The 26,327-nt window shown below is 47.7% G+C and overlaps 1 protein-coding gene across 3 annotated transcripts in view; it reads right to left on the reverse strand.

Annotated features, from left to right (window-relative positions):
• Positions 1–13,189: 13,189 nt before the first annotated feature.
• The window catches only part of PKNOX1 (PBX/knotted 1 homeobox 1), a 34,318-nt gene continuing 21,180 nt past the window's right edge, over positions 13,190–26,327 (reverse strand). For all 3 annotated transcript variants that reach the window (XM_040422735.1, XM_040422736.1, XM_040422737.1), the window contains exons 8-11: positions 15,396–15,524; positions 15,226–15,302; positions 14,576–14,745; positions 13,190–13,867 (exon numbers count right to left, since the gene is read on the reverse strand). In XM_040422735.1, coding sequence (XP_040278669.1) covers positions 13,656–13,867; positions 14,576–14,745; positions 15,226–15,302; positions 15,396–15,524 — 588 coding nt within the window. In that variant the 3' untranslated portion in view covers positions 13,190–13,655. The remainder of the gene's footprint in view (positions 13,868–14,575; positions 14,746–15,225; positions 15,303–15,395; positions 15,525–26,327) is intronic.

Consider the following 26,327-nt stretch of genomic DNA (forward strand, 5'->3'; position numbering starts at 1 on the left):
ATTATCATCTACTTGGATATTGTCCATCTTAAGTAGTAGATCCGTCGTGTCTCTAATGTAAGAGAACAAGGCTGACACAAAGGGACGCAGGATGTTATCAACATATGTGCTATGGGTGACTGATCCTACCCCGGATACAATGGGACCGCCTATAAGGGGGGGTACCCCTTATGGATTTTGGGAAGTGAGTAGAAGGTGGGAATCTGTGGGTGTGATGGCACCAAGAATTTCATCTCATCCTTAGAAATCAAACCCTTTTCAAGGGCTTGTATAAGGATAGACTCTAGGTGGTCAGAGAACCCAGCTGTCGGATTTGATGGAAGAATGGAGTAGCATGTCCTGTCATCCAATAATTTCAGACACATATTGTGATATGTGGGATGATCCATTATCACAATATTGCCACCTTTATCAGATGGTTTGCATACAATATTTTTGCAGGGTAATACTAGGAGACAGCGAGGGCTTAGCCACCGAGAGGTGGGGTCGCTCCTTTCGGGCGGGTGCTCCGCCTGTAGGCAGGGGTACATTGAGGGATGTATTAGGGATTTTGTTCCCCCTCCTCATCTATCCCCGGCCCAGACTTCACCTCTCGTTCACCGTCTGGCCAGGTCCACAGTCATCTAACCGTAAGTTGCCGTCATTTTTTATATATCGGACTGTACTATCCTGGATACGTCCAAAGTAAGGCCTTGTCTATCTATTTGACTTAGCCTAATATTATATCTAGATGGGGTAATATTTTAACCAATGATAGTAAAAGTTATGTTTTAGATGAAAAGTCATTTCTCTCTACACCTTTGAAGTCAATTTTTTTATTGATTGCATTTAACTTATTTTTGGCTAAAAATGATATTTTCAATTGGCCTTTATTAAAAAATATTGCTGTTCAGTCTCAAAGGGTTAATTGTTTTTCTAACTGTGTGACTGGTGCTTTCACTTTCACTTTGTGAAGGTCATCTAATTACTCTTATCTCAGTAAGATAAAGATTGAGCTTTAATGAGTTTATGATGTGAGAGCGTAGAGATAAGGAGTCTGTCTGCTCCTCAGATGACGGAAAGGACAAAAAATCCACAGGCAGCTAGTAGAGCATCTCAGCTCTGTACAGAAAAAAGGATTCCATATTGTTAATAAAGACCAAATGAAAAAATGATGTTTTAGCTCAAAATAAGTGTAATGCACTAATTAAAAAAAACTTGCCCCCAAAGGTGTGCACAGCCTTTAAATCAGTGGGCCTGCCCTTACTGTCAGCAGGATATGGCAGCTGACTGGTTCCTGTCAAGTAGGAAAGTAGCCTGTTAAGTGGAGAAAGAGGCATTTTTCTCTAATGTGATATATTACAATTTTTCTTTTATTCTCACCTGTACTATTGATTTCTGGAAAGTTGATTATAATTTGGTAGAAAACCCAAACCTCCCTTTTTGCATTATCACCTGCTGCTCCTGTTAAAATAACAATTAGGCCCAAGTTAAAAAAAAAAAAATGGGCATGTTCACTTTTCTCAGATTTTGAATCAGAACTGTAGAAATGGTGTGAATATTGAGATCAATCTGTGGCCGGAGCTTGGCCACGCAAAGATATGGCCGCTTAACTTGTCTTGATAACGGCCAACAGTGGTCACATAGAGTGCAAAAACCTTCATCAAATAGTGAATTACATACTTACTGTCACCCCGATCCCTGCAATGACACGGAAGAAACAAAACGGCCACGGTCCGCAGCGTATCGCAAACTTCCCCACAGCAACTGCCGGCTCACAAGATGGCGCTGGTCCCTCCTCTTCTAGAACACGGCTCTGTCATTGATAAAATGCCAATGCTCACACCAAAGAAATCATGCTGAAAAACATTATAATGTGAATTTAAACCCTTAAAACACCTCCCAAAAGTAAAAGAATAGAAGGGTACTAGTTTTTTCCGCCTCCATCACCCCCCTCTATTAAAGGACCGGCCACCAAACGACATACTGTAACGCAGGATTTAACTACAAATCAATATACACAATATCTGCACTAAATAATGCAAAATATAGACACAGATATTGAAAATCTGTGCTCTCGCACATAGCAAATAAAATGGGAGAAATTACAACATAACATCTCATGGACACTTACCATAATACAACTAACGAGATAAAATGGCTCAAAGAGAAAGTGACGGATCTGGAAGACAGATCTCATAGGAACAACGTAAAAATAAGAGGAATCCCAGAAAAAAAACACGCAGCCTAATTTACCGAACTGCCTACACCAACTTAAAATCACTGCTCTACACAGGACGCGCCGTCTCTACAATAGACCCTGCACACCGAATGCTAAAATCCAAATCTGCTCCTACGAACTCGCCAAGAGACCAGAAATAGAAGAACCCTGCCAAAGCATCCACTTTTTTTCCAGATCTCTAGCAACCACTCTCCAAAGCCAGAAGAAATATATTATTAAATAAAATATTAAATATAAATGTGGTTTTCCTAAAAAAGATCATCAGAAATATACCACATTTACTATCCAAAATCCTAAAGAAGTAAAAAAAACAAATTCACGGATGGAACCTGACGCAACCGCCTGCCCAGACATTCCCAACCAATGAAAAATTACAGAAGAACGGAAAACTGTCGGAAAAAGAAGAAACCACTCCTAAATCTGTTGGTTATGATTTAACAATTGAAACACTCGAACTTAAAGGCTATGGATACCTTTGGGGGCCATTATTTTTAATGATTGCATTGTACTCATTTTGATCTAAAAATCTTTTTTTTTTTATTTGCTCTTTGTTAACAATATGGAGCCCTTTTCTCTGTACAGAGCTGAGATGCTCTAGGAGCAGGATCTGAATTCTCTCTCTCTTCCATCAGGCAGGGAGCTGACGCCCCTTATCTCTGCTCTGTCAGGCAGGGAGCAGACGGCTCCTTATCTCTCCTCTCTGACCTTGTAAACACTCATTATCGCTCAGTCCTTATCTTACTGATAAGAATGTGGCTTAAATAAGTGTTTATGACCTAATAGTAAATTATAAATAAGGCTTATTAGATCAGCGGTCCCCAAACGCCGCGGCCCAGGACCAGGCCCTGGAAGATTGTTTGTCGGGCCGCGGCAATCAGGGCTGTCTTTAACGCGTACTAATGAAGTACCGGAGGACCAGTAAGCGGTGAAGGATCTGTAATCACCGCTTCCTGGTCCTCGGCTTGGCTGTCGGCTGCGCAGGGCTGCTCACAGCGTGAGGGCGCATTGTGACCTCACACTGTGCGCCGCGCCCGCGATACACAGCCGACAGCAGGATGAAGAGGATCGCGATGGTGAGAAGTGGTGGCGTCCAGGAGCAGGAGAGGTGGTTTTTATTTTATTTGCGTTTATTATTATTATTATTTATTATTAAAGCGCCATTCCTTCCATAGCGCTGTACATATGATGAGCGGTGCACATACATAATACAGACAATTGCACTAATCATAAACAAGACGAGTTACAGACTGGTACAGAAGGAGAGAGGGCCCTGCCCGCGAGGCTTACAATCTGCATGGTATGGGAGAAGGACACAGTAGGTGCGGGTTAAATTGGTCATGGTGGTATAGAGGCAGCAGGGTCACTGGTTGTAGGCTTGTCTGAAGAGGTGGGTTTTCAGGTTTCTTTTGAAGGATTCCACTGTAGGTGAGAGTCTGATATGTTGGGGTAGCGAGTTCCAGAGTATGGGGGATGCGCGGGAGAAATCCTGGAGGAGATTGTGGGAAGAGGCGATAAGAGGAGAGGAGAGAAGGAGGTCTTGTGGGGATCGGAGAGTGCGTGTGGGGATGTATCGGGAAAGTAGCTCAGAGATGTAGGGAGGGGACAGGTTGTGGACGGCCTTGTATGTAGTTGTTAGTACTTTGAAGTGAATTCGCTGGGCAATGGGGAGCCAGTGAAGGGATTGGCAGAGGGGAGAGGCAGAGGAGTAGTAGGGTGAGAGGTGGATTAGTCGGGCAGCAGAGTTGAGGATAGATTGGAGGGGTGCGAGAGTGCTAGATGGAAGGCCACAGAGGAGAATGTTGCCGTAGTCTAGGCGGGAGATAATGATGGCATGTACAAGCATTTTCGCGGATTCAAAGTTAAGGAAAGCACGGATGTGGGAGATGTTTTTGAGTTGGAGGCAACAGGTGGTGGAAAGGGCTTGGATGTGCGGTCGGAAGAAAAGGGCAGAATCCAAGGTCACTCCAAGGCAGTGGGCTTTGTTGACTGGGGAGAGTGTGCAGCCATTGATCATGATAGATTGGTCTGTTGGGGGGGTTGAACAAGATGGGGGAAAGATTATGAATTCTGTCTTATCCATGTTAAGTTTTAGAAAGTGAGAGGCGAAGAAGGATGATATAGAAGATAGACATTGTGGAATTCTTGATAGTAAGGTGGTGATGTCTGGACCAGAGAGGTAGATTTGTGTGTCGTCAGCGTAGGAGTGATACTGAAAGCCATGGGACTCTATGAGCTGTCCCAGGCCAAAAGTGTAGATAGAGAAGAGCAGGGGTCCTAGGACAGAGCCTTGTGGGACACCAACAGAGAGGGAATGAGACGAGGAGGTGGTGCGGGAGTGGGAGACGCTAAACGTCCGGTCTGTGAGGTATGATGTGATCCAGAAGAGGGCCAGGTCAGTGATGCCAAGAGATGAGAGAGTTTGCAACAAAAGGGAGTAGTCAACAGTGTCAAAGACAAAGGACAGGTCAAGGAGAAGGAGGACAGAGTATTGTTTCTTGGTTTTGGCTGTCAGTATGTCATTGGTGACTTTGGTAAAGGGCAGTCTCGGTCGAGTGATGGGGTCGGAAGCCAGACTGTAGGCGGTCAAAGAGGGAGCAGGAGGAGAGGTGGGAGGAATGGACATGTTGTTCAAGTAGCTTTGAGGCATACGGAAGAAGTGATATGGGGCGATAACTGGACAAGGAAGATGGGTCAAGTGAAGGCTTTTTGAGGATGGGTGTAATGGTAGCATGTTTAAAAGCAGAGGGGAAGACACCAGAGGTTAGTGATAGGTTGAAGAGATGAGTTAGGGCTGGGATAAACACTGGGGTGAGGTTAGGGATGAGGTGGGATGGGATTGGGTCAAGTGCACAGGTGGTCAGATGAGATTTAGAGAGTAGAGTGGAGAGTTTTTCTTCTGTAATGGTGGAGAAGCGGGTTTTGGGAGAAGAGGACTCAGCAGTTGTGTAGAGGGTCTGTGGGGACTGTGCAGTAAAGCTTTCTCTGATGTTGACTATCTTTTGTTTGAAGTATGTGGCAAAGTCCTCAGCTGAGAAGAGAGGAGAGGGTGGGGGCGCTGGGGGACGGAGAAGGGAGTTAAAAGTGCTAAAAAGTTGTTTAGGGCTGTGAGCAAGGGAAGATATAAGAGATGAGAAGTCGCCTGTTTTGCATCAGCGAGTGAGGATTTGAATACAAGGAGGGATTGCTTGAATGCGGTGAAATGATCTTTAGAATGGTATTTCTTCCATCGCCGCTCAGCAGCCCTGGACGCTTGTCTGAGTTTTTTGGTCAGGTTGGTGTGCCAGGGTTGTCTGTTGATTTTTCGGGTTTTGTTGTGTGTGAGGCGGGCAACAGTGTCCAGAGCTGTACTTATTGTGGTGTTATATAGGGTGGTGGCAGCATCTGGGTCTTGGAGGGAACAGATGGTAGTGGGAGAAGAGAGTCAGAAAGCAAGCGAAAGTCGAGATGTTTGAGGTTCCTGCGGGGGTGTGCTAGTGTGTGGACCGGGGGAGCAGCAGAAGAGACCAATGAAGAGAAGGTGAGTAGGTTGTGGTCGGATAGGGGGAGAGGCGAATTAGAAAGGTTAGATAGGGAGCACAGGCGGGTAAAGATCAGATCCAGAGTGTGACTATCTCTGTGGGTGGGAGCTGAAGACCACTGTGATAGGCCGAAGGAGGGAGTCAGTCATGTTTCTGTGAGAGTCAGTCAAGGTTTTCAGAGATGAAAAGATCGTGAATGTACAACAGTTTGTTAAAGACGGAGCGAGCATTCCATAATGCTCCTGCAAGAGGAACCAAAGGAGCAGGGGTCAGAGGAATGGTAACTAGGTTTAAGGGGTTGCAGAAATTTGTAGAAGGAGATTTGTAGTGGGACATGGAGGTGATAGTGGGGATTTGCTGAGAGGGGCCTGGATTTTGAGAGATATCACCAGCAGTGAGGAGAAGCAGAGAAAGTGTTAATAGATGAGAATAAGAGAGGGCATGAGGCGTGTGTGTTTGGGAAGGAAGTGTTTTATGTTGGCAAACAGGTTTGTGAAAGCGGTCAGATGATAAGGTAAGATGTAGGGAGAGATGAATAGTTCCTTGCTGGGTGAATGGATGTGGGGGTATTTCAGGAGGTTGTGGAAAAGTAGGAAGAGTAAGAGTAAAAATGTAAACATTGTTAGCATTGACTATGTCTGTAATTACCTGTGGTCCCCTTCTGGTATAATTCAGTCTGTGCACTTAAGAGTTGCACTTGAGAGATGTTGCATTTGGAAAGACCAAGGTCTTCATGAGGGCTGATGGCTGACATGGGGGCTGATTGCTGGCTGACAGGGGGTATGCTTGCTGGCTGACATGGAGGTCTGATGGCTGGCTGACATGGGGGATGATGGCTGGCTGACATGGGGTCTGATTGCTGGCTGACAGGGGGTATGCTTGCTGGCTGACATGGGGGCTGATGGCTGACTGACATGGGGGCTGATGGCGCACTGACATGGGGGGCTGATGGCGCACTGACATGGAGGGCTGATGGCTAGCTGACATGGGGGTCTGATGGCTGGCTGACATGGGGGGCTGATGGCTGACTGACATGGGGGCTGATGGCTGGCTGACATGGGGGCTGATGGCTGGCTGACATGGGGGCTGATGGCTAGCTGACATGGGGGGCTGATGGCTGACATGGGGGGCTGATGGCTGGCTGACATGGGGGGCTGATGGCTGGCTGACATGGGGGGCTGATGGCTGACTGACATGGGGGGCTGATGGCTAGCTGACATGGGGGCTGATGGCTGGCTGACATGGGGGGCTGATGGCTAGCTGACATGGGGGGCTGATGGCTGGCTGACATGGGGGGCTGATGGCTGGCTGACATGGGGGATGATGGCTGGCTGACATGGGGGGCTGATGGCTGGCTGACATGGGGGCTGATGGCTGGCTGACATGGGGGCTGATGGCTGGCTGACATGGGGGCTGATGGCTGGCTGACATGGGGGTCTGATGGATGGCTGAAGGTTGGGGGGTTGATCTGAGGCATTGAGGGTCTGATTAACATTGGGGGTCTGATTGCTGGTCTGACCTGAGGTGTAATGGAAAATATTTTTTTCTTATTGTTCTCCTCTAAAACCTAGGTGCGTCTTATGGGCCGGTGCGTCTTATAGGGTAAAAAATACGGTCCAGTGCAGCAGAGACCATAGTCAGTTTATATAGTCATTATATAGTGTTATATATTTTAATATGCACCTTGTGTTTTGTTATGCGCGTGAATCAGTCAGCACTGACCAGCACCCCTAAGCCCCGCCCCAGAACCCCCCACGCCCACCCGGTCAGGACTGGTGCAAGGACTTTTGCCGCCCCCCTTGACTCAGCCTATTGACTACACCCTTTGACCCGCCCCTTTTTTGTCGGCCACCTATTTAATGATTGTTGCATGCAACATTTTACTTGACCAGCTATTTTAGATATTCTAGATATTCTTGGTGGTCATCTGTGCCATTGTGACCTCAAAACATTACATGACCCCCTACACCACATTACATTATTGACAACTGTAAGTTTTTACCTTGACTGGTGGTGGCTTAGGTGTGTTTATCAGCAGGTCTGCTCCAGTCACTGTTATGGGGGATCTGTGGATGACACTGTTATGGAGGGGGATCTGTGGATGACACATACCGTATATAGCATCTTATGCTATATGTGTCATCCACAGATCCACCCCATGACAGTGTCATCCACAGGTCCTCCATAACAGTGCCATCCACAGATCACCCTCCCTTTAACCGCCTCCGGACCGCCTAACGCAGGATCGCGTTCCGGAGGCGGCAGCCCTGCGCACAGTCACGCATATATGCGTCATCTCGCGGGAGGCGAGATTTCCTGTGAACGCGCGTTCACAGGATCGGAAGGTAAGCAAGTTGATCTCCAGCCTGCCAGCGGCGATCGTTCGCTGGCAGGCTGGAGATGCGATTTTTTTAACCCCTAACAGGTATATTAGACGCTGTTTTGATAACAATATATCCAATAATAATCCACCGGAACTCCGACCGCAGAACGTGACGTACTCGCGCCGTACCAAATCTGCCAAAATAAGGGAAAGTCCTTGCCCAGCACAAATTCTGGCCTCAGTTTCTCGCACTTCAACAGCTCCCACTGCACAGAGCCATAATCAGTTATAAAGGTTTGCGACACCTTAGTTGTTGTCTCTGGCCCTCTTGTCACAAAGTCCAGAATTTCAGGCAGGAGCCGAGACACTTACTGGAGGCAGTCTAGTATAACCCCCAGCGGGATCCCCCCAATCACTATCCCACAGGACTTTTCCCAAGGGCTCCACCATTTTGCAGCCATTTTGACAGGTCAGTTTCTTTCACTGGCTTCTGGCCATTTAAATCCTGCACAGTTTGCATCACAGAAAAAAAAAAAGTCCATATTATCACCAGTAGCACCTGCTCCAACGAACAAACAGGCTCCTGAGTTGTCGTTGTCCCCAGCAACACTTTGCCTTTTACTGGTCAGCACAGAAGCATGCCCGCATCCTCCACCAAATGTAAAGGATCAGCTCTTTTCTGGGGGTCATTCTCTCAGACTTACCACGGACAACCGTGTTGCATGTCCGAACAGTGCATTTATTGGACAGTCTTCAGACACAGCACAAATAAGCACTCACCCGGCTGGGCTGCACTGTCGAATTTACAATCATAAAATTTGGCACACAGGTACATCAGGTGTGCGGGAAGGTTTTACATAGAAACATAACAACCCAGCCATTTATCTTCACTGCTGTAGGAGAGCTTTAAGGAAATCTGTCACCAGGATAATCGCTATTGCAGTAAAGCCGTGGCCTAATAGCACTTAGTATCTTATTTCAAGATGGGCCTTTGTTCCAGCAATAGATGTTTTTATCCTATGAAAATCCAGTTTATTTGGTATGCAAATTAGCCAGTAAGGTGCCCAGAGGGGCGTTACTCTTGCAGGAAGGAGCCCAGACACGCCCCCTACCACAATGTGTCCACCCTCAAAAGATGAACTTAAAACCCCGCCCTCAGGTCCCACTAAGCCACGCCCCTCCCACTCAGCCAACAGGGATTGAAAAAATGAAGTTAAAAATCAACTTCTACGTCCCGCTAAGCCACGCCCCAATCCGGTTAGGCCACACATCCTCCCACTCCGCAGCCGACAGGGATTGAAAAAATGAAGTTAAAAATCAACTTCTGTCAGCTGCAGGGGTGGGAGGGAGGATGACTTTCTCCCTGCAGCTCACACTCAGACAGCACAGTGCTGCTGTCCGAGAGTGAGCTGTTCAAAAGGACATCCCTGTGTCCGTCCAGGCTCTGCGCCGGATGGAGGACAGGGAGTCTGAAAGCCGGACTGTCCGGCCTAAAACTGGACCTCCGGCCACCCTAGGGGCAGGCTGCTGTGGAGGTCACAGTTAAGGGGATGGTCCGCTATGGAGGTCAGTGTTAAGGGGCAGATTGCTGTAAAGGCCACTGTTAAGGGGGCGGGCCCCTGTGGAGGTCACTGTCAAGGAGGTGGTGTGCTGTGAAACTCACTGTTAAAGGGGAAGGCTGCTGTAAAGGTCAAAGTTAAGGGGGTGGGCTGCTGTGGAGGTCCAATTTTAAGGGACAGGGCACTGTGGGGGGGTCAGTGTTAAGGGGTGGAGGTCACTGTTAAGGGGGCGGGGTATTGTGGAGGTCACTGTTATAGGGCGGGCACTGTGGAGGTCACTGTTATAGGGCGGGCACTGTGGAGGTCACTGTTATAGGGCGGGCACTGTGGAGGTCACTGTTATGGGGGAAACTGTTGATATCTTTTAACGACTCACACAAACATTAAATGAAATAGATTAAATCTACCCGAGCGAAGCCGCGTCCCTCAGCTAGTTAATTATGTAACAATGATGTGTCATTTTCGTCCCATTTGGAAGTTTTTTGTGAATCACACTACAGGAAGTGATGTCATGTCTCCCTTCCCGCCTCATTGGTCCATTATGTTTGATACTTTCCTATTTATATGCGAGTCCCATATGTGTGTATGTATACGTTTTTATTTTCTGCTCCTGAAGAAGGGGACATATGTACTTCCCCGAAACGCGTCAAGCTTATTTTTAATAGATTTTTAATTGGATTAAAAAACTTTTCACTACATCTTGTGAAGTCCTTATGATCATCCCTGGGACGTAAGAATCTACTACATCACTGAAGCGATCTGGACGGGGGAGAGTGTATTGAGTTTATCTTACACCCCCTCCCTGGCGAAGAAACCGACCAAGAAGCCTTTCTACCAATCATTCATCTTAATATCAGATCCATCTACAGCCATACACCTCCAGCTCTGTAGCACCCCCACTACACCCTATAAACTCCGGTCTATTCTTTTTCCTCCACAGTTCACACACGCCTTTGGGTGAATTTAATGTTACGGGTCCAGCCTACTGACCAATTTACCTATGGGTCTATCGTAGACCCTGGCGCTTCTCCTCAATCAGCCCTGCTTTTTTTTCCGAATCTACCTTCCCTTTCCTTACAATTCCAGTTTTTTTCTTTATATTTGACATATGATGGTTTTTGGTGGGAAGTCCCATTTGTGTTTGATTCCGTTGGCATGTAGCGCTCTATTGTCGACAGATCTCTTCCGGTTTGGAGAGTTGTTGCAGATCAGGAGATTTTGACAGGGTTCTTCTTGGAGGTGTATTCTAGTTAGGACGTCTCTTGGCGCATTAGTAGTTGTAGATTTGGAGTCTATTATACCATGTATTTTGGTGTAGGTAATTGAGGAGTTGATGCATTAGGTGGAGTCATTTCTTCAGGGACGCCTCTTATCTCTATATTGTTCCCGCGTCACCGTCTTCCAGATCTGGCATTTTCTCCTTTTTATTTCACTATTCTGCCATTTCACCTTCTACATTCTCAGCATCTGTACGCCGATACCATTCTGTAAATCTGACAGCGTTTCTTTTACTGGTTCCGTCACATATCGCTGGTCTGGAGAGTTTTCTTTTATAGAAGGGGACGCAGGGCTCCAGATGGCGACTAAAATGGTCGCAAATGCGACCTAGAATTGCTAAATGGCGACAAGACTTTGTAGTCTTGTCGCCATTTGCGCCTAGACCCGCCGCTTTCACAAACTGACATGGCACGCGCTGCTGTCAGCGCGTGCCATGTTCTCAACAACACAGGGGAGAAGGAGGCGGTCCCTCCCCCCTGTACTGCTGCTGCCACCAATGGGCTGATAGCAGGGAGGAGGAGGGGAGGGGCTATGGCCACTGCGCCACCAATGAATATCGTTTATGCTTAATACAAATGCAGGCTGCGGGTGCCGGACATATCCCATACCCGGCACCCAGCCTCTATGACTGCGCGCTGCGATCCGCCGCTATTAACCCCTCAGGGGGGAAATAGGTATTAAATAAAAAGTTTTTTAAAAAAAAGTAAAAAAAAACAAACACCAAAATATTAAGTTTAAATCACTCCCTTGCCCAATTTTACATACAAAATATATAAACAATAAAAAAAAAATTACATAATCGCTAGGCCCGAAAAAGTGCGAACTATTAAAATATTTAAAAATATCTCCTATGCGGTGAATGCCATAACAGAAAAAAAAAAAAAAAATGCAATTTGCAATTTTTTATGTCACCTTGTCCCGACAAAAAATAGAATTGGACTGTTCTATTATGGTCCAGACGTTCCATGAAATGTGGAATGCACGCAGCTTTTTTGGGGTTTTATTTTTTTTCACGTGGTATCGAGTATCGCAATACTTTTTTTTTATGGTATCGAAATCCAGTCAAAATTTTGGTATCGTGACAACCCTAGGTAAGACATGTTTTTTTTTTTGTTTTTTTATTAGACCATAATTATATGTATTTTAAATTTGGCGACTAAAAATTTTAATTTGGCTCCTAAATTTTTCAGGTTAGGAGCCAATGGCTCCTTGATATTTTTTTTAGTCTGGAGCCCTGGGACGTCTGAGGTGAAAAGTTAGCATCGTATTGTTTTTTTCCTTTGGGGCTGGATTTTTAGGGCTAATATTTCTGGTATGGTGATTTTGTGCCAATTTATTAGGCGCCAGCATTTTATCATTGTTACAGACCCACTGGTGTCGTCAGTGATTGCAGTCTAGAAGGAGGGACTGGCGCCATCTTGTAGGTCTTCTGCCGCTCTGACGATTTCCATTATGTGGCATATGACGGAGACCGGGGTAGGTAAGTTACCAAAAATGTCAAGAATGAGCGTTTCATTTTCTCATAATAGTACGCTGTGAGCCGTTATGGAAGCGCTAAGCACAGAGCCGGCGGGTTAAGCAGCCATACTTGCTCACGCCCAAGCCTCTCAGAGACTATTCCCGCTTGGACAGCTCAGAAGTCGGTGAAGACTAAGCTCCCTTTTCCTGTTTGTCCTTCAATAAAGCTTTTATCCTGATGTTCGTGTAGCACGCGGTGTGATGTATAACGTAGGTTAGCCTATGCTGTATATTGTGCCGCGACACAGTATTTCATATGTATGTTTAATAACAGGTTACGTACGGGGTAAAGTCTTCCTGTTATCCCATGATCGGATCTGATCCTGCTGGAGTCTACTCGGTGGCTCTTCGCCGATGTAGTCATTCATATTACATTTCTTCAGACACCAGACATCAGTTTTGGCTCCATACATCCGGTCATTTCCGTGTCTGCAGATCTCCCATCATGCTAAGCCTTTCTTCCTCCTCCGTTTCCGGTCTTGACTCGTCTTCGGGGATTACTCTGGATTTGTCATCTGTTGACGGGAGACTCTCTGATGGTCTTGGGTGGTCAGCGGTGCCCCCGGCTCATCAGTAAAGGTGGTGGCATCCTGTGGGTTACTATTCTGTCTTTCAGGTTAGGGTCTATCAGAGGCCAACGGTTTCACATCATGTGTACGGAGGATGGGAGGACTACTACACTTCATGTTACTCACACTGCAACACCTATCATTCATCCCTGCACCTGATGAAGGAAAGACCCCATTCCCAGAGAAGACTTGCAGTCACCAGAGAGTTTTCCAAGGTTTATTCTTTCACAACTCTACAAAAATACAGTTCTATTTAGGGAGTAAAATCAACATTTCATGAAGTTGCCCTCAGTCAGGAGGTTGAAGAGACATCGCTCCCTGCCGAGGAAGAGGACACGATCCATGTACACAAATCCTAAAGCCGGAAGTGTAGAAATGTCAGTACCAGGAGTGTTACACGCTACATGCTGCACAAGCCTCAACTGTTCAATTCCCAGCGGACAGTCTAGAAATATCCGTGAAGACCGCTCTGCTCCACATCCTAGTGGCCAGGAGGCCATTTGGCACAGGGGACGAGGTTGTTCGGCAGTGAAATCCTTGGAAGCGACAGGCTTTCATTTTTTAAGGTGCAAATATTTTGTCGCAAGTGAAGATAAAATAGTTTTTGTGTCAAACTTGCCCTGTGCATGGCGCTGACAATACAAAGTGTGCAAGACCAACATGTCCTTCTCATTGGAGTCCTCCACCGCTCAGCACTAGACCCCGCAGGTCCCCTGCACTCAGTCCCGTCTCTGTGTCCTCCTCGTCTGTGTCCAGAGACTCATCATCACTCTGTCCTCCCAGCATTACTTGCTGTACGGCCAATGTGGCTCCATCAGATGTCAGCGACTGCAGACTGTCTGCTCCCAGACCGCCAGGAGCTGAAAGGGTCACAACGTCGCCTGAAGATGAATAAGATTCAAGAATTACACATCAGAGTGCAGCATGAAGAGGAGGGGGTTATAGAAAAAGAGAGGGAGCATGAACAAACAGTGGAGGAAAGCAGAGCGTGGAGGAGAGGACGCGACAGGTGTGGAGGGTGGAGGAGAGGACGCGACAGGTGTGGAGGGTGGAGGAGAGGACGCGACAGGTGTGGAGGGTGGAGGAGAGGACGCGACAGGTGTGGAGGGTGGAGGAGAGGACGCGACAGGTGTGGAGGGTGGAGGAGAGGACGCGACAGGTGTGGAGGGTGGAGGAGAGGACGCGACAGGTGTGGAGGGTGGAGGAGAGGACGCGACAGGTGTGGAGGGTGGAGGAGAGGACGCGACAGGTGTGGAGGGTGGAGGAGAGGACGCGACAGGTGTGGAGGGTGGAGGAGAGGACGCGACAGGTGTGGAGGGTGGAGGAGAGGACGCGACAGGTGTGGAGGGTGGAGGAGAGGACGCGACAGGTGTGGAGGGTGGAGGAGAGGACGCGACAGGTGTGGAGGGTGGAGGAGAGGACGCGACAGGTGTGGAGGGTGGAGGAGAGGACGCGACAGGTGTGGAGGGTGGAGGAGAGGACGCGACATGTGAGGAGGGTAGGACGCGACAGGTATGGAGGGTGGAGGAAATCACGCATGTTAAGTTTAGACAGGAGGAGGATTGATGTCATGATCGGGAAGGTCTCACCATCAGATACATCCATTTCTCCTCCCTGCTGCAGGGTGCCCCCAGCGATGGAGTCCGGCCAGAACCTCTGCACGGGGCGGCTCTGTCCACTTTTCTTCTTGGTTTTTGGGCTATCAGTTGTGCTTGAATCCAACATGGGCTGAAGGATTCGACGTCTGGCGTTTATAAACCTACAGACAGGGAAGATGCAGGATGAACAATCCGGGTGTGGGCGGGGCACACCGCCAGACCGGGGGCGGGGCACACCGCCAGACCGGGGGCGGGGCACACAGCCAGACCGGGGGCGGGGCACACAGCCAGACCGGGGGCGGGGCACACAGCCAGACCGGGGGCGGGGCACACAGCCAGACCGGGGGCGGGGCACACAGCCAGGCCGGGGGCGGGGCACACAGCCAGCCGGGGGCGGGGCACACAGCCAGACCGGGGGCGGGGCACACAATTTCTGATTCAGAAGTCCTGTCAGCAGACTATACAATTAGTGGGCTCCGCTGGGCACCACTCTTTTGCACCATATGACAGATCTGCCAGAGGTTTTTTTTCTTCTGTTTCTCGAAAGGAATAGAAAACCGCCAGCAGAAGTTTGCTACAATGTGTCAGTGTGGACAACCCTCAGCTAGGTAGCTAGCACCCAGTGGTTTGAGGTGACTCACCAGTTGTTGACCTGTAGCAGGGTAAGATTTGTTTGGGCCGCTATCTGCTTCTTCTCATCCTCCGTCGGGTACGGATGCTGCAGACAGAGAGGAGATGGTAAGTGGCAGGAGCCACAAATAATTGGTCTCAGCGTGAGAATTCATCTGTGCCCCGAGAAAGCACCACTCACCCCAATGTGCTGGAAGAGCCAGGACCTCATGACGTTGGTGGCTTGTTTGGGGAGGACACCCCGCTTGTTCTTCCCAGACCCGTCATCTGTGTGTAAGAGGCCGAGATCCTGACTGAGCTGCAACTGGAGCTGCAAAAGGAGATGTGGAGGACGTTACAGGATTTTACTATAAAGGGGTGGGGGATAACAGGGGAGGACAGATAACGGGATAGAGAGATGACAGAGGAGAACAATAGTAGGGGGAGATAACAGGTGAGATAACGAGGAGAGAGATAACGGGAGGTCAGAAAATGGGAAAGGGAGCTGACAGGAGAAGAGATAACAGTAGTACAGATAACAAGTGAAGAGATGACGAGGAGGGTGATAACAGGGAAGGGCAGATAACGGGGAAGATAGTGATGACAGGTGTGGCGGAAATAACCTCGCCACTGGGTTTTGGAGGGGCCTGTTTGCCAGCCTCTTGCCTTAGGATTATGGCCTATATACTAAAACCTTAAAGGAGAAGGTAGTCCGACCGCACAGCCTAAATCTGTGGAACTGTTTTGGGCAGGAAAGCCATGCTTGCGATCGGTCAAATGTGACTTCCATGGAATTCGGGAACCCCTGCTCGGATCTGGGTGATTTCTAGATATGTTGTTTGCCCAGATCAGAGCTATCCAGGGATGTATAATTTATAGGGATATGTGGGGCTTTCGGGTGTTTTCTGTGTTTTGGGAAAAATGTGTGTTTTCTGACTGATTAAGTTAGCCCATTGTATTTGGTACTTGTATTACAGGCAGAGCCCATTGTATTTGGTAATTGTTTTACAGGCAGAGCCCATTGTGTTTGGTAATTGTATCACAGGAGAGTCCATTGTGTTTGGTAATTGTATCACAGGCAGAGCCCATTGTGTTTGGTAATTGTATCACAGGCAGAGCCCATTGTGTTTGGTAATTGTATCACAGGCAGGGCCCATTGTGTTTGGTAATTGTATCACAGGCAGAGCCCATTGTGTTTGGTAATTGTATCACAGGCAGGGGGGGGGGGGTTGTGTACAATTGCTGGGAGTGTTTCCATACTGTAAATGTATGTGATTGGCTAATGTAAAAACTGTTGCAGTCTTCCACAAGGTCCCCAGGGGAGTGTCCCTTACTGGAAGACCTGTAAAAAGGCTGACATGTAGCCCCATTAAAGAGTTCCTGTTTTACCCTCAGCATAGAGCCTTGTCTCATGGGTGTGGGGAAAAGGCACTGGGGATACACTGGGGATACGCTGTATACTCCCCGGCTATAATCCCTGAGCTCTTAAGAGCTTGTTCCTGCATCGCTCTCTGAAGTAAGCGAGGTTCACCCACTGGAACCTGGAAGCCTGGTCTTAGGTCCAGGGTGGGTAGGAAGCGGCGAGATCCCAACCAAGCTGCGGCAGTTCGTGGGGTCGGCAGTGCGTACGGTGTCAAGTGGAGTGCTTGGAGCCCTCGGGAAGCACTAGGAGCATCCATCAACGGAGGTACCCGGTCGGGGTGCCAGGAAATCCGTTACAACAGGTGATAACAGTAGTACAGATAACAAGTGAAGAGAAAACGAGGAGGGTGATAACAGGGAAGGGCAGATAACGGGGAAGAGAGTGATGACAGGTGATAACAATAGGAGATAACAGTAGTACAGATAACAAGTGAAGAGATAACAGGGGGGGGAGAGGGGGGAGATAACAGGGGGAGAGAGAGAGAGGAGATAACAGGGGGAGAGAGAGAGAGGAGATAACAGGGGGAGAGAGAGAGAGAGGAGATAACAGGGGGAGAGAGAGAGAGAGGAGATAACAGGGGGAGAGAGAGAGGAGATAACAGGGGGAGAGAGAGAGGAGATAACAGGGGGAGAGAGAGAGGAGATAACAGGGGAAGAGAGAGAGGAGATAACAGGGGGAGAGAGAGAGGAGATAACAGGGGGAGAGAGAGAGGAGATAACAGGGGAAGAGAGAGAGGAGATAACAGGGGAAGAGAGAGAGGAGATAACAGGGGGAGAGAGAGGAGATAACAGGGGGAGAGAGAGAGGAGATAACAGGGGGAGAGAGAGAGAGAGGAGATAACAGGGGGAGAGAGAGAGGAGATAACAGGGGGAGAGAGAGAGAGAGGAGATAACAGGGGGAGAGAGAGGAGATAACAGGGGGAGAGAGAGGAGATAACATGGGGAGAGAGAGGAGATAACAGGGGGAGAGAGAGAGAGGAGATAACAGGGGGAGAGAGGAGATAACAGGGGGAGAGAGAGAGGAGATAACATGGGGAGAGAGAGGAGATAACAGGGGGAGAGAGAGAGAGGAGATAACAGGGGGAGAGAGAGAGAGGAGATAACAGGGGGAGAGAGAGAGGAGATAACAGGGGGAGAGAGAGAGGAGATAACAGGGGGAGAGAGAGAGAGGAGATAACAGGGGGAGAGAGAGAGGAGATAACAGGGGGAGAGAGAGAGGAGATAACATGGGGAGAGAGAGGAGATAACAGGGGGAGAGAGAGAGAGGAGATAACAGGGGGAGAGAGAGAGAGGAGATAACAGGGGGAGAGAGAGAGAGGAGATAACAGGGGGAGAGAGAGAGAGGAGATAACAGGGGGAGAGAGAGAGGAGATAACAGGGGGAGAGAGAGAGGAGATAACAGGGGGAGAGAGAGAGGAGATAACAGGGGGAGAGAGAGAGGAGATAACAGGGGGAGAGAGAGAGGAGATAACAGGGGGAGAGAGAGAGGAGATAACAGGGGAAGAGAGAGAGGAGATAACAGGGGGAGAGAGAGGAGATAACAGGGAGAGAGAGAGGAGATAACAGGGGGAGAGAGAGAGGAGATAACAGGGGGAGAGAGAGAGAGAGGAGATAACAGGGGGAGAGAGAGAGGAGATAACAGGGGGAGAGAGAGAGGAGATAACAGGGGGAGAGAGAGAGAGGAGATAACAGGGGGAGAGAGAGGAGATAACATGGGGAGAGAGAGGAGATAACAGGGGGAGAGAGAGAGAGGAGATAACAGGGGGAGAGAGAGAGAGGAGATAACAGAGAGAGAGAGGAGATAACAGGGGGAGAGAGAGAGGAGATAACATGGGGAGAGAGAGGAGATAACAGGGGGAGAGAGAGAGAGGAGATAACAGGGGGAGAGAGAGAGAGGAGATAACAGAGAGAGAGAGGAGATAACAGGGGGAGAGAGAGGAGATAACAGAGAGAGAGAGGAGATAACAGAGAGAGAGAGGAGATAACAGGGGGAGAGAGAGAGGAGATAACAGGGGGAGAGAGAGAGGAGATAACAGGGGGAGAGAGAGAGGAGATAACAGGGGGAGAGAGAGAGGAGATAACAGGGGGAGAGAGAAAGGAGATAACAGGGGAAGAGAGAGGAGATAACAGGGAGAGAGAGAGGAGATAACAGGGGGAGAGAGAGGAGATAACAGGGGAAGAGAGAGAGGAGATAACAGGGGGGGAGAGAGGAGATAACAGGGGGAGAGAGAGGAGATAACAGGGGGAGAGAGAGGAGATAACAGGGGGAGAGAGAGGAGATAACAGGGGGAGGGAGAGAGAGGAGATAACAGGGGGAGAGAGAGAGAGGAGATAACAGGGGGAGAGAGAGAGAGGAGATAACAGGGAGAGAGAGAGAGAGAGAGAGAGAGAGGAGATAACAGGGGGAGAGAGAGAGAGAGGAGATAACAGGGGGAGAGAGAGAGGAGATAACAGGGGGAGAGAGAGAGGAGATAACAGGGGGAGAGAGAGAGAGGAGATAACAGGGGGAGAGAGAGGAGATAACATGGGGAGAGAGAGGAGATAACAGGGGGAGAGAGAGAGAGGAGATAACAGAGAGAGAGAGGAGATAACAGGGGGAGAGAGAGAGGAGATAACATGGGGAGAGAGAGGAGATAACAGGGGGAGAGAGAGAGAGGAGATAACAGGGGGAGAGAGAGAGAGGAGATAACAGAGAGAGAGAGGAGATAACAGGGGGAGAGAGAGAGGAGATAACAGGGGGAGAGAGAGGAGATAACAGAGAGAGAGAGGAGATAACAGGGGGAGAGAGAGGAGATAACAGAGAGAGAGGAGATAACAGAGAGAGAGGAGATAACAGGGGGAGAGAGAGAGGAGATAACAGGGGAGAGAGAGAGAGGAGATAACAGGGGGAGAGAGAGAGGAGATAACAGGGGGAGAGAGAAAGGAGATAACAGGGGAAGAGAGAGGAGATAACAGGGAGAGAGAGAGGAGATAACAGGGGGAGAGAGAGGAGATAACAGGGGAAGAGAGAGAGGAGATAACAGGGGGGGAGAGAGGAGATAACAGGGGGAGCGAGAGAGAGGAGATAACAGGGGGAGAGAGAGAGGAGATAACAGGGGGAGAGAGAGGAGATAACAGGGGGAGAGAGAGAGGAGATAACAGAGAGAGAGAGGAGATAACAGGGGGAGAGAGAGAGGAGATAACATGGGGAGAGAGAGGAGATAACAGGGGGAGAGAGAGAGAGGAGATAACAGGGGGAGAGAGAGAGAGGAGATAACAGAGAGAGAGAGGAGATAACAGGGGGAGAGAGAGAGGAGATAACAGGGGGAGAGAGAGGAGATAACAGAGAGAGAGAGGAGATAACAGGGGGAGAGAGAGGAGATAACAGAGAGAGAGAGGAGATAACAGAGAGAGAGGAGATAACAGAGAGAGAGGAGATAACAGGGGGAGAGAGAGAGGAGATAACAGGGGAGAGAGAGAGGAGATAACAGGGGGGGAGAGAGGAGATAACAGGGGGAGCGAGAGAGAGGAGATAACAGGGGGAGAGAGAGAGGAGATAACAGGGGGAGAGAGAGAGGAGATAACAGGGGAAGAGAGAGAGGAGATAACAGGGGGAGAGAGAGAGAGGAGATAACAGGGGGAGAGAGAGGAGATAACAGGGGGAGAGAGAGGAGATAACAGGGGGAGAGAGAGAGGAGATAACAGGGGAAGAGAGAGGAGATAACAGGGGAGAGAGAGAGGAGATAACAGGGGAAGAGAGAGGAGATAACAGGGGGAGAGAGAGAGGAGATAACAGGGGGAGAGAGAGAGGAGATAACAGGGGGAGAGAGAGGAGATAACAGGGGAAGAGAGAGGAGATAACAGGGAAGGTCGGATAAATGTCCCGACGATCACCCAATGAACAAGCACACCAATTATCGTTTCTGGGCAGCAGATCGTGCGGTCTAAACAGCGATCTGCTGCCCAGAAACAATGATTCTGTATGGGGATGAGGGATCGCAATAGCAACCACTCATCCTCATACTGTGGAGGAGATCGTTGCATGTAAAAGTGTCTCCTCCACTGACTGAGCAGCCAACTGTCGGGAAGGAACGCTTACTTCCCAACAATCGGCTGTACATTGGAGCATCTAAATCCCCCTTTTAAAGGGGGGGGAGAGAGTAGATAACAGAGAGAGGAAGAGGAGATGAGAGAGAGAGATAAGAGGTGGGGGGGAGAGGAGATAACAGGGGGAGAGATAGAGGAGATAACAGGGGGAGAGAGAGAGAGGAGATAACAGGGGAAGAGAGAGAGAGGAGATAACAGGGGGAGAGATAGAGGAGATAACAGGGGGAGAGAGAGAGAGGAGATAACAGGGGGAGAGAGAGAGAGGAGATAACAGGGGGAGAGATAGAGGAGATAACAGGGGGAGAGAGAGAGAGGAGATAACAGGGGGAGAGATAGAAAGGGCAAATTTCAACACTGAGAAGCGTTGACAATTTGGAAAAGAGTTTACTGCTCACTGAGCAATCGCTCTATGGGGTAGATGAGCGGGAGGGTGGTAGCGAGGAGGCTGAGGAAAGTGCGGGAGCTAGCTGGGTAATAGAAAGCGGGGTAGTGGGAAGAGTGCGGGGAGGCTAGCCCTGATCTGACACAAGGTTGTCGGATGAGGGGGATGTCAGTCCAGGGACGGCACTGCTGCAGCCGGACCCTTCCTCTGCCAGTCAGGGGAATGTCAGCTCCAGTAAGAAGGGGACCAGGAGAGCAGGGCAGACGGGTGCTGGTAGTGCGGGACAGATCTGTCACAAAGACCGGGATCGCCGAACAGTGCGCTGTCTTCCTGGCGCTAGAGTTTGACACATCGTGGATCGGACTGACAGATTACTGGGAGGGGCTGGAGAAGACCCAGCGGTCATGGTCCATATCGGAACCAATGACAAAGTGAGCGTTAGGTGGAGAGTCCTTAAAAATGAGGGCAGGTAATGGGACTGGGGGGTAATTACATTATAGGAGGGGAAGATAGTGCAGATAGAGACCAGGGGCGAGGTAGTGGGACTGGGGGGGAATGGAAGGAAGGACTAGAACCGTTCAGAAGGAAAGGTGTAGGGTAAAAAATATACATAAACCTCTCAAAAGTATGTATACTAATGGCAGAAGCCTAAAACTAGGGAACTGGAATTAGTGATGTGTGAGGAGGACTATGACACAGTGGGAATAACTGAGACACGGCTGGATGATAGCTATGACAGTGGGAATAACTGAGACACGGCTGGATGATAGCTATGACTGGGCAGTTAATGTACAGGGTTACAGTCTGTTTAGAAAGGATCGCCAAAACCGGAGAGGGGGAGGGGTCTGCCTTTATGTAAAGTCCTATCTAAAAAACAAATAAAAGCAGCCAAACTAGAGACCAAGAGATTAATTGCCAAAGAGAGCAATGCAGAATATAAAAGTAAATTCCCCATTAAAAGTGTCCTGTCTGACCCAGGAAGAAGTACAACAGCGACTTAAAAAGATTAAAATAGACAAATCGCCGGAACCAGATGGCATACACCCCCGTATCCTAAAAGAATTAAGTAATGTCATAGCCAGACCCTTATTTCTGATATTTGCGGACTCTATACTGACAGGGAGCGTTCCACAGGATTGGCGCATGGCAAATGTGGTGCCAATATTCAGGAAAGTCCTAAAACAGAGCCCGGACACTATAGGCCGGTAAGTGTAACATCTGTTGTGGGTAAACTGTTTGAAGATTTTCTGAGAGATGCTATCTTGGAGTACCTCAATGAAAATAAGCAAATAACGCCATATCAGCATGGCTTCAAGAGGGATCGGTCATGTCAAACTAATTTATTCAGTTTCTATGAGGCGGTAAGTTCTAGACTTGACAGCGGTGAATCAATGGATGTCGTATATCTGGACTTCTCTAAAGCATCTGACACTGTACCACATAAAAGGTTAGTATATAAAATGAGAATGCTCGGACTGGGAGAAAACGTCTGTATGTGGGTAAGTAACCGGCTGAGGGATAGAAAACAGAGGGTGGTTATTAACGGTACACACTCAGATTGGGTCACTGTCACTAGTGGAGTACCTCAGGCGTCAGTACTAGAGGGGTCACTGTCACTAGTGGAGTACCTCAGGCGTCAGTACTAGAGGGGTCACTAGTGGAGTACCTCAGGCGTCAGTACTAGAGGGGTCACTGTCACTAGTGGAGTACCTCAGGCGTCAGTACTAGAGGGGTCACTAGTGGAGTACCTCAGGGGTCAGTACTAGAGGGGTCACTGTCACTAGTGGAGTACCTCAGGCGTCAGTACTGCAGGGGTCACTGTTACTAGTGGAGTACCTCAGGGGTCAGTACTGGAGGGGTCACTGTCACTAGTGGGGTACCTCAGGGGTCAGTATTGGGCCCTATTCTCTTCAATATATTAATGATCTTGTAGAAGGCTTGCATAGCAAAAATATCAATTTTCGCAGATGACACTAAACTGTGTAAAGTAATTGACACGGAAGAGGACAGTATACTGTATATATACTACAGAGGACAGTATACTGTATATATACTACAGAGGACAGTATACTGTATATATACTACAGAGGACAGTATACTGTATATATATATATATATATACTACAGAGGACAGTATACTGTATATATATATACTACAGAGGACAGTATACTGTATATATATATACTACAGAGGACAGTATACTGTATATATATATATATACTACAGAGGACAGTATACTGTGTATATATATACACACACACACACTACAGAGGACAGTATACTGTGTATATATATACACACACACACACTACAGAGGACAGTATACTGTATATATATATACTACAGAGGACAGTATACTGTATATATATATATATACTACAGAGGACAGTATACTGTGTATATATATACACACACACACACTACAGAGGACAGTATACTGCTACAGAAGGATTTGGATAGATTGCAGGCTTGGGCAGATAAGTGGTAGATGAGGTTTAACACTGACAAATGTAAGGTTATGCACATGGGTAGGAATAATGCAAGTCACCCGTACAGAATTTTAGTGAACATCAAACTAAGCTGTAAAAACCAGTGTCAGGCAGCTGCTGCCAAGGACAATAAGATAATGGGTTGAAATATGATTCATACAAAGTAGACGTTTAGACAATGGCCGAGAGTGCACAACCCCTTGCCGGGGACGGTTAATTAATTGTTTTTTGAAACTAAATATATATATATACTTAATATTTAATACCAAAATAATACTCTGATGTACTGTTTGTATCCCTGTTCATCTTTCAGTGATAACCTCAAGATTGTAAAACTGCAGGACTGTTTATGTATTGAAGGGTGTATAAAAATGTTACCTAGCATATCTGCATGAGATAATACAATGGATTAGTGAAGATGTGTTATCAAAAGTATATTTTTCATGTCAGATCTCTTGCAAAAAGCGAGGGGTACTGTCACTGTACTGTTATTATACTGCTCTTTATAAATAAAGAATTGTTAAAAAAAAAAAAAAGATAATGGGTTGCATCAAGAGGGGCATAGATGCCCGTGATGAGAACATAGTCCTGTCCTTTACACATCACTAGTCAGACCACACATGGAGTACTGTGTACAGTTCTGGGCTCCTGTGAACAAGGCAGACATAGCAGAGCTGGAGAGGGTCCAGAGGAGGGCAACTAAAGTAATAACTGGAATGGGGGGACTACAGTACCCTGAAAGATTATCAACATTAGGGTTATTCACTTTAGAAAAAAGACGACTGAGGGGAGATCTAATTACTATGTATAAATATATCAGGGGGCAGTACAGAGATCTCTCCCATCATCTATTTATCCCCAGGACTGTGACTGTGATGAGGGGACATCCTCTGCGTCTGGAGGAAAGAAGGTTTGTACACAAACATAGAAGAGGATTCTTTACGGTAAGAGCAGTGAGACTATGGACTCTATACTGTAAGAGCAGTGAGACTATGGACTCTTTACTGTAAGAGCAGTGAGACTATGGACTCTTTACTGTAAGAGCAGTGAGACTATGGACTCTTTACTGTAAGAGCAGTGAGACTATGGACTCTTTACTGTAAGAGCAGTGAGACTATGGACTCTATACAGTAAGAGCAGTGAGACTATGGACTCTGTACTGTAAGAGCAGTGAGACTATGGACTCTTTACTGTAAGAGCAGTGAGACTGTGGACTCTGTACTGTAAGAGCAGTGAGACTATGGACTCTTTACTGTAAGAGCAGTGAGACTATGGACTCTTTACTGTAAGAGCAGTGAGACTATGGACTCTTTACTGTAAGAGCAGTGAGACTATGGACTCTTTACTGTAAGAGCAGTGAGACTATGGACTCTTTACTGTAAGAGCAGTGAGACTATGGACTCTTTACTGTAAGAGCAGTGAGACTATGGACTCTTTACTGTAAGAGCAGTGAGACTATGGACTCTTTACTGTAAGAGCAGTGAGACTATGGACTCTTTACTGTAAGAGCAGTGAGACTATGGACTCTATACTGTAAGAGCGGTGAGACTATGGGCTCTTTACGGTAAGAGCGGTGAGACTATGGACTCTTTACTGTAAGAGCAGTGAGACTATGGACTCTTTACTGTAAGAGCAGTGAGACTATGGACTCTTTACTGTAAGAGCAGTGAGACTATGGACTCTATACTGTAAGAGCGGTGAGACTATGGGCTCTTTACGGTAAGAGCGGTGAGACTATGGACTCTTTACTGTAAGAGCAGTGAGACTATGGACTCTTTACTGTAAGAGCAGTGAGACTATGGACTCTTTACTGTAAGAGCAGTGAGACTATGGACTATTTACTGTAAGAGCAGTGAGACTATGGACTCTATACTGTAAGAGCAGTGAGACTATGGGCTCTTTACGGTAAGAGCGGTGAGACTATGGACTCTTTACTGTAAGAGCAGTGAGACTATGGACTCTTTACTGTAAGAGCAGTGAGACTATGGACTCTTTACTGTAAGAGCAGTGAGACTATGGACTCTTTACTGTAAGAGCAGTGAGACTATGGACTATTTACTGTAAGAGCAGTGAGACTATGGACTCTGTAATGTAAGAGCAGTGAGACTATGGACTCTTTACTGTAAGAGCAGTGAGACTATGGACTCTTTACTGTAAGAGCAGTGAGACTATGGACTCTATACTGTAAGAGCAGTGAGACTATGGACTCTTTACTGTAAGAGCAGTGAGACTATGGACTCTACTGTAAGAGCAGTGAGACTATGGACTCTTTACTGTAAGAGCAGTGAGACTATGGACTCTTTACTGTAAGAGCAGTGAGACTATGGACTCTATACTGTAAGAACAGTGAGACTATGGACTCTATACTGTAAGAGCAGTGAGACTATGGACTCTTTACTGTAAGAGCGGTGAGACTATGGACTCTTTACTGTAAGAGCAGTGAGACTATGGACTCTTTACTGTAAGAGCAGTGAGACTATGGACTCTTTACGGTAAGAGCAGTGAGACTATGGACTCTATACTGTAAGAGCAGTGAGACTATGGACTCTTTACTGTAAGAGCAGTGAGACTGTGGACTCTATACTGTAAGAGCAGTGAGACTATGGACTCTATACTGTAAGAGCAGTGAGACTATGGGCTCTTTACTGTAAGAGCAGTGAGACTATGGACTCTATACTGTAAGAGCAGTGAGACTATGGACTCTTTACTGTAAGAGCAGTGAGACTATGGACTCTTTACTGTAAGAGCAGTGAG

The sequence above is a fragment of the Bufo bufo genome, chromosome 3, assembly GCF_905171765.1.
Source record: "Bufo bufo chromosome 3, aBufBuf1.1, whole genome shotgun sequence".
Classification (NCBI taxonomy): domain Eukaryota; kingdom Metazoa; phylum Chordata; class Amphibia; order Anura; family Bufonidae; genus Bufo; species Bufo bufo.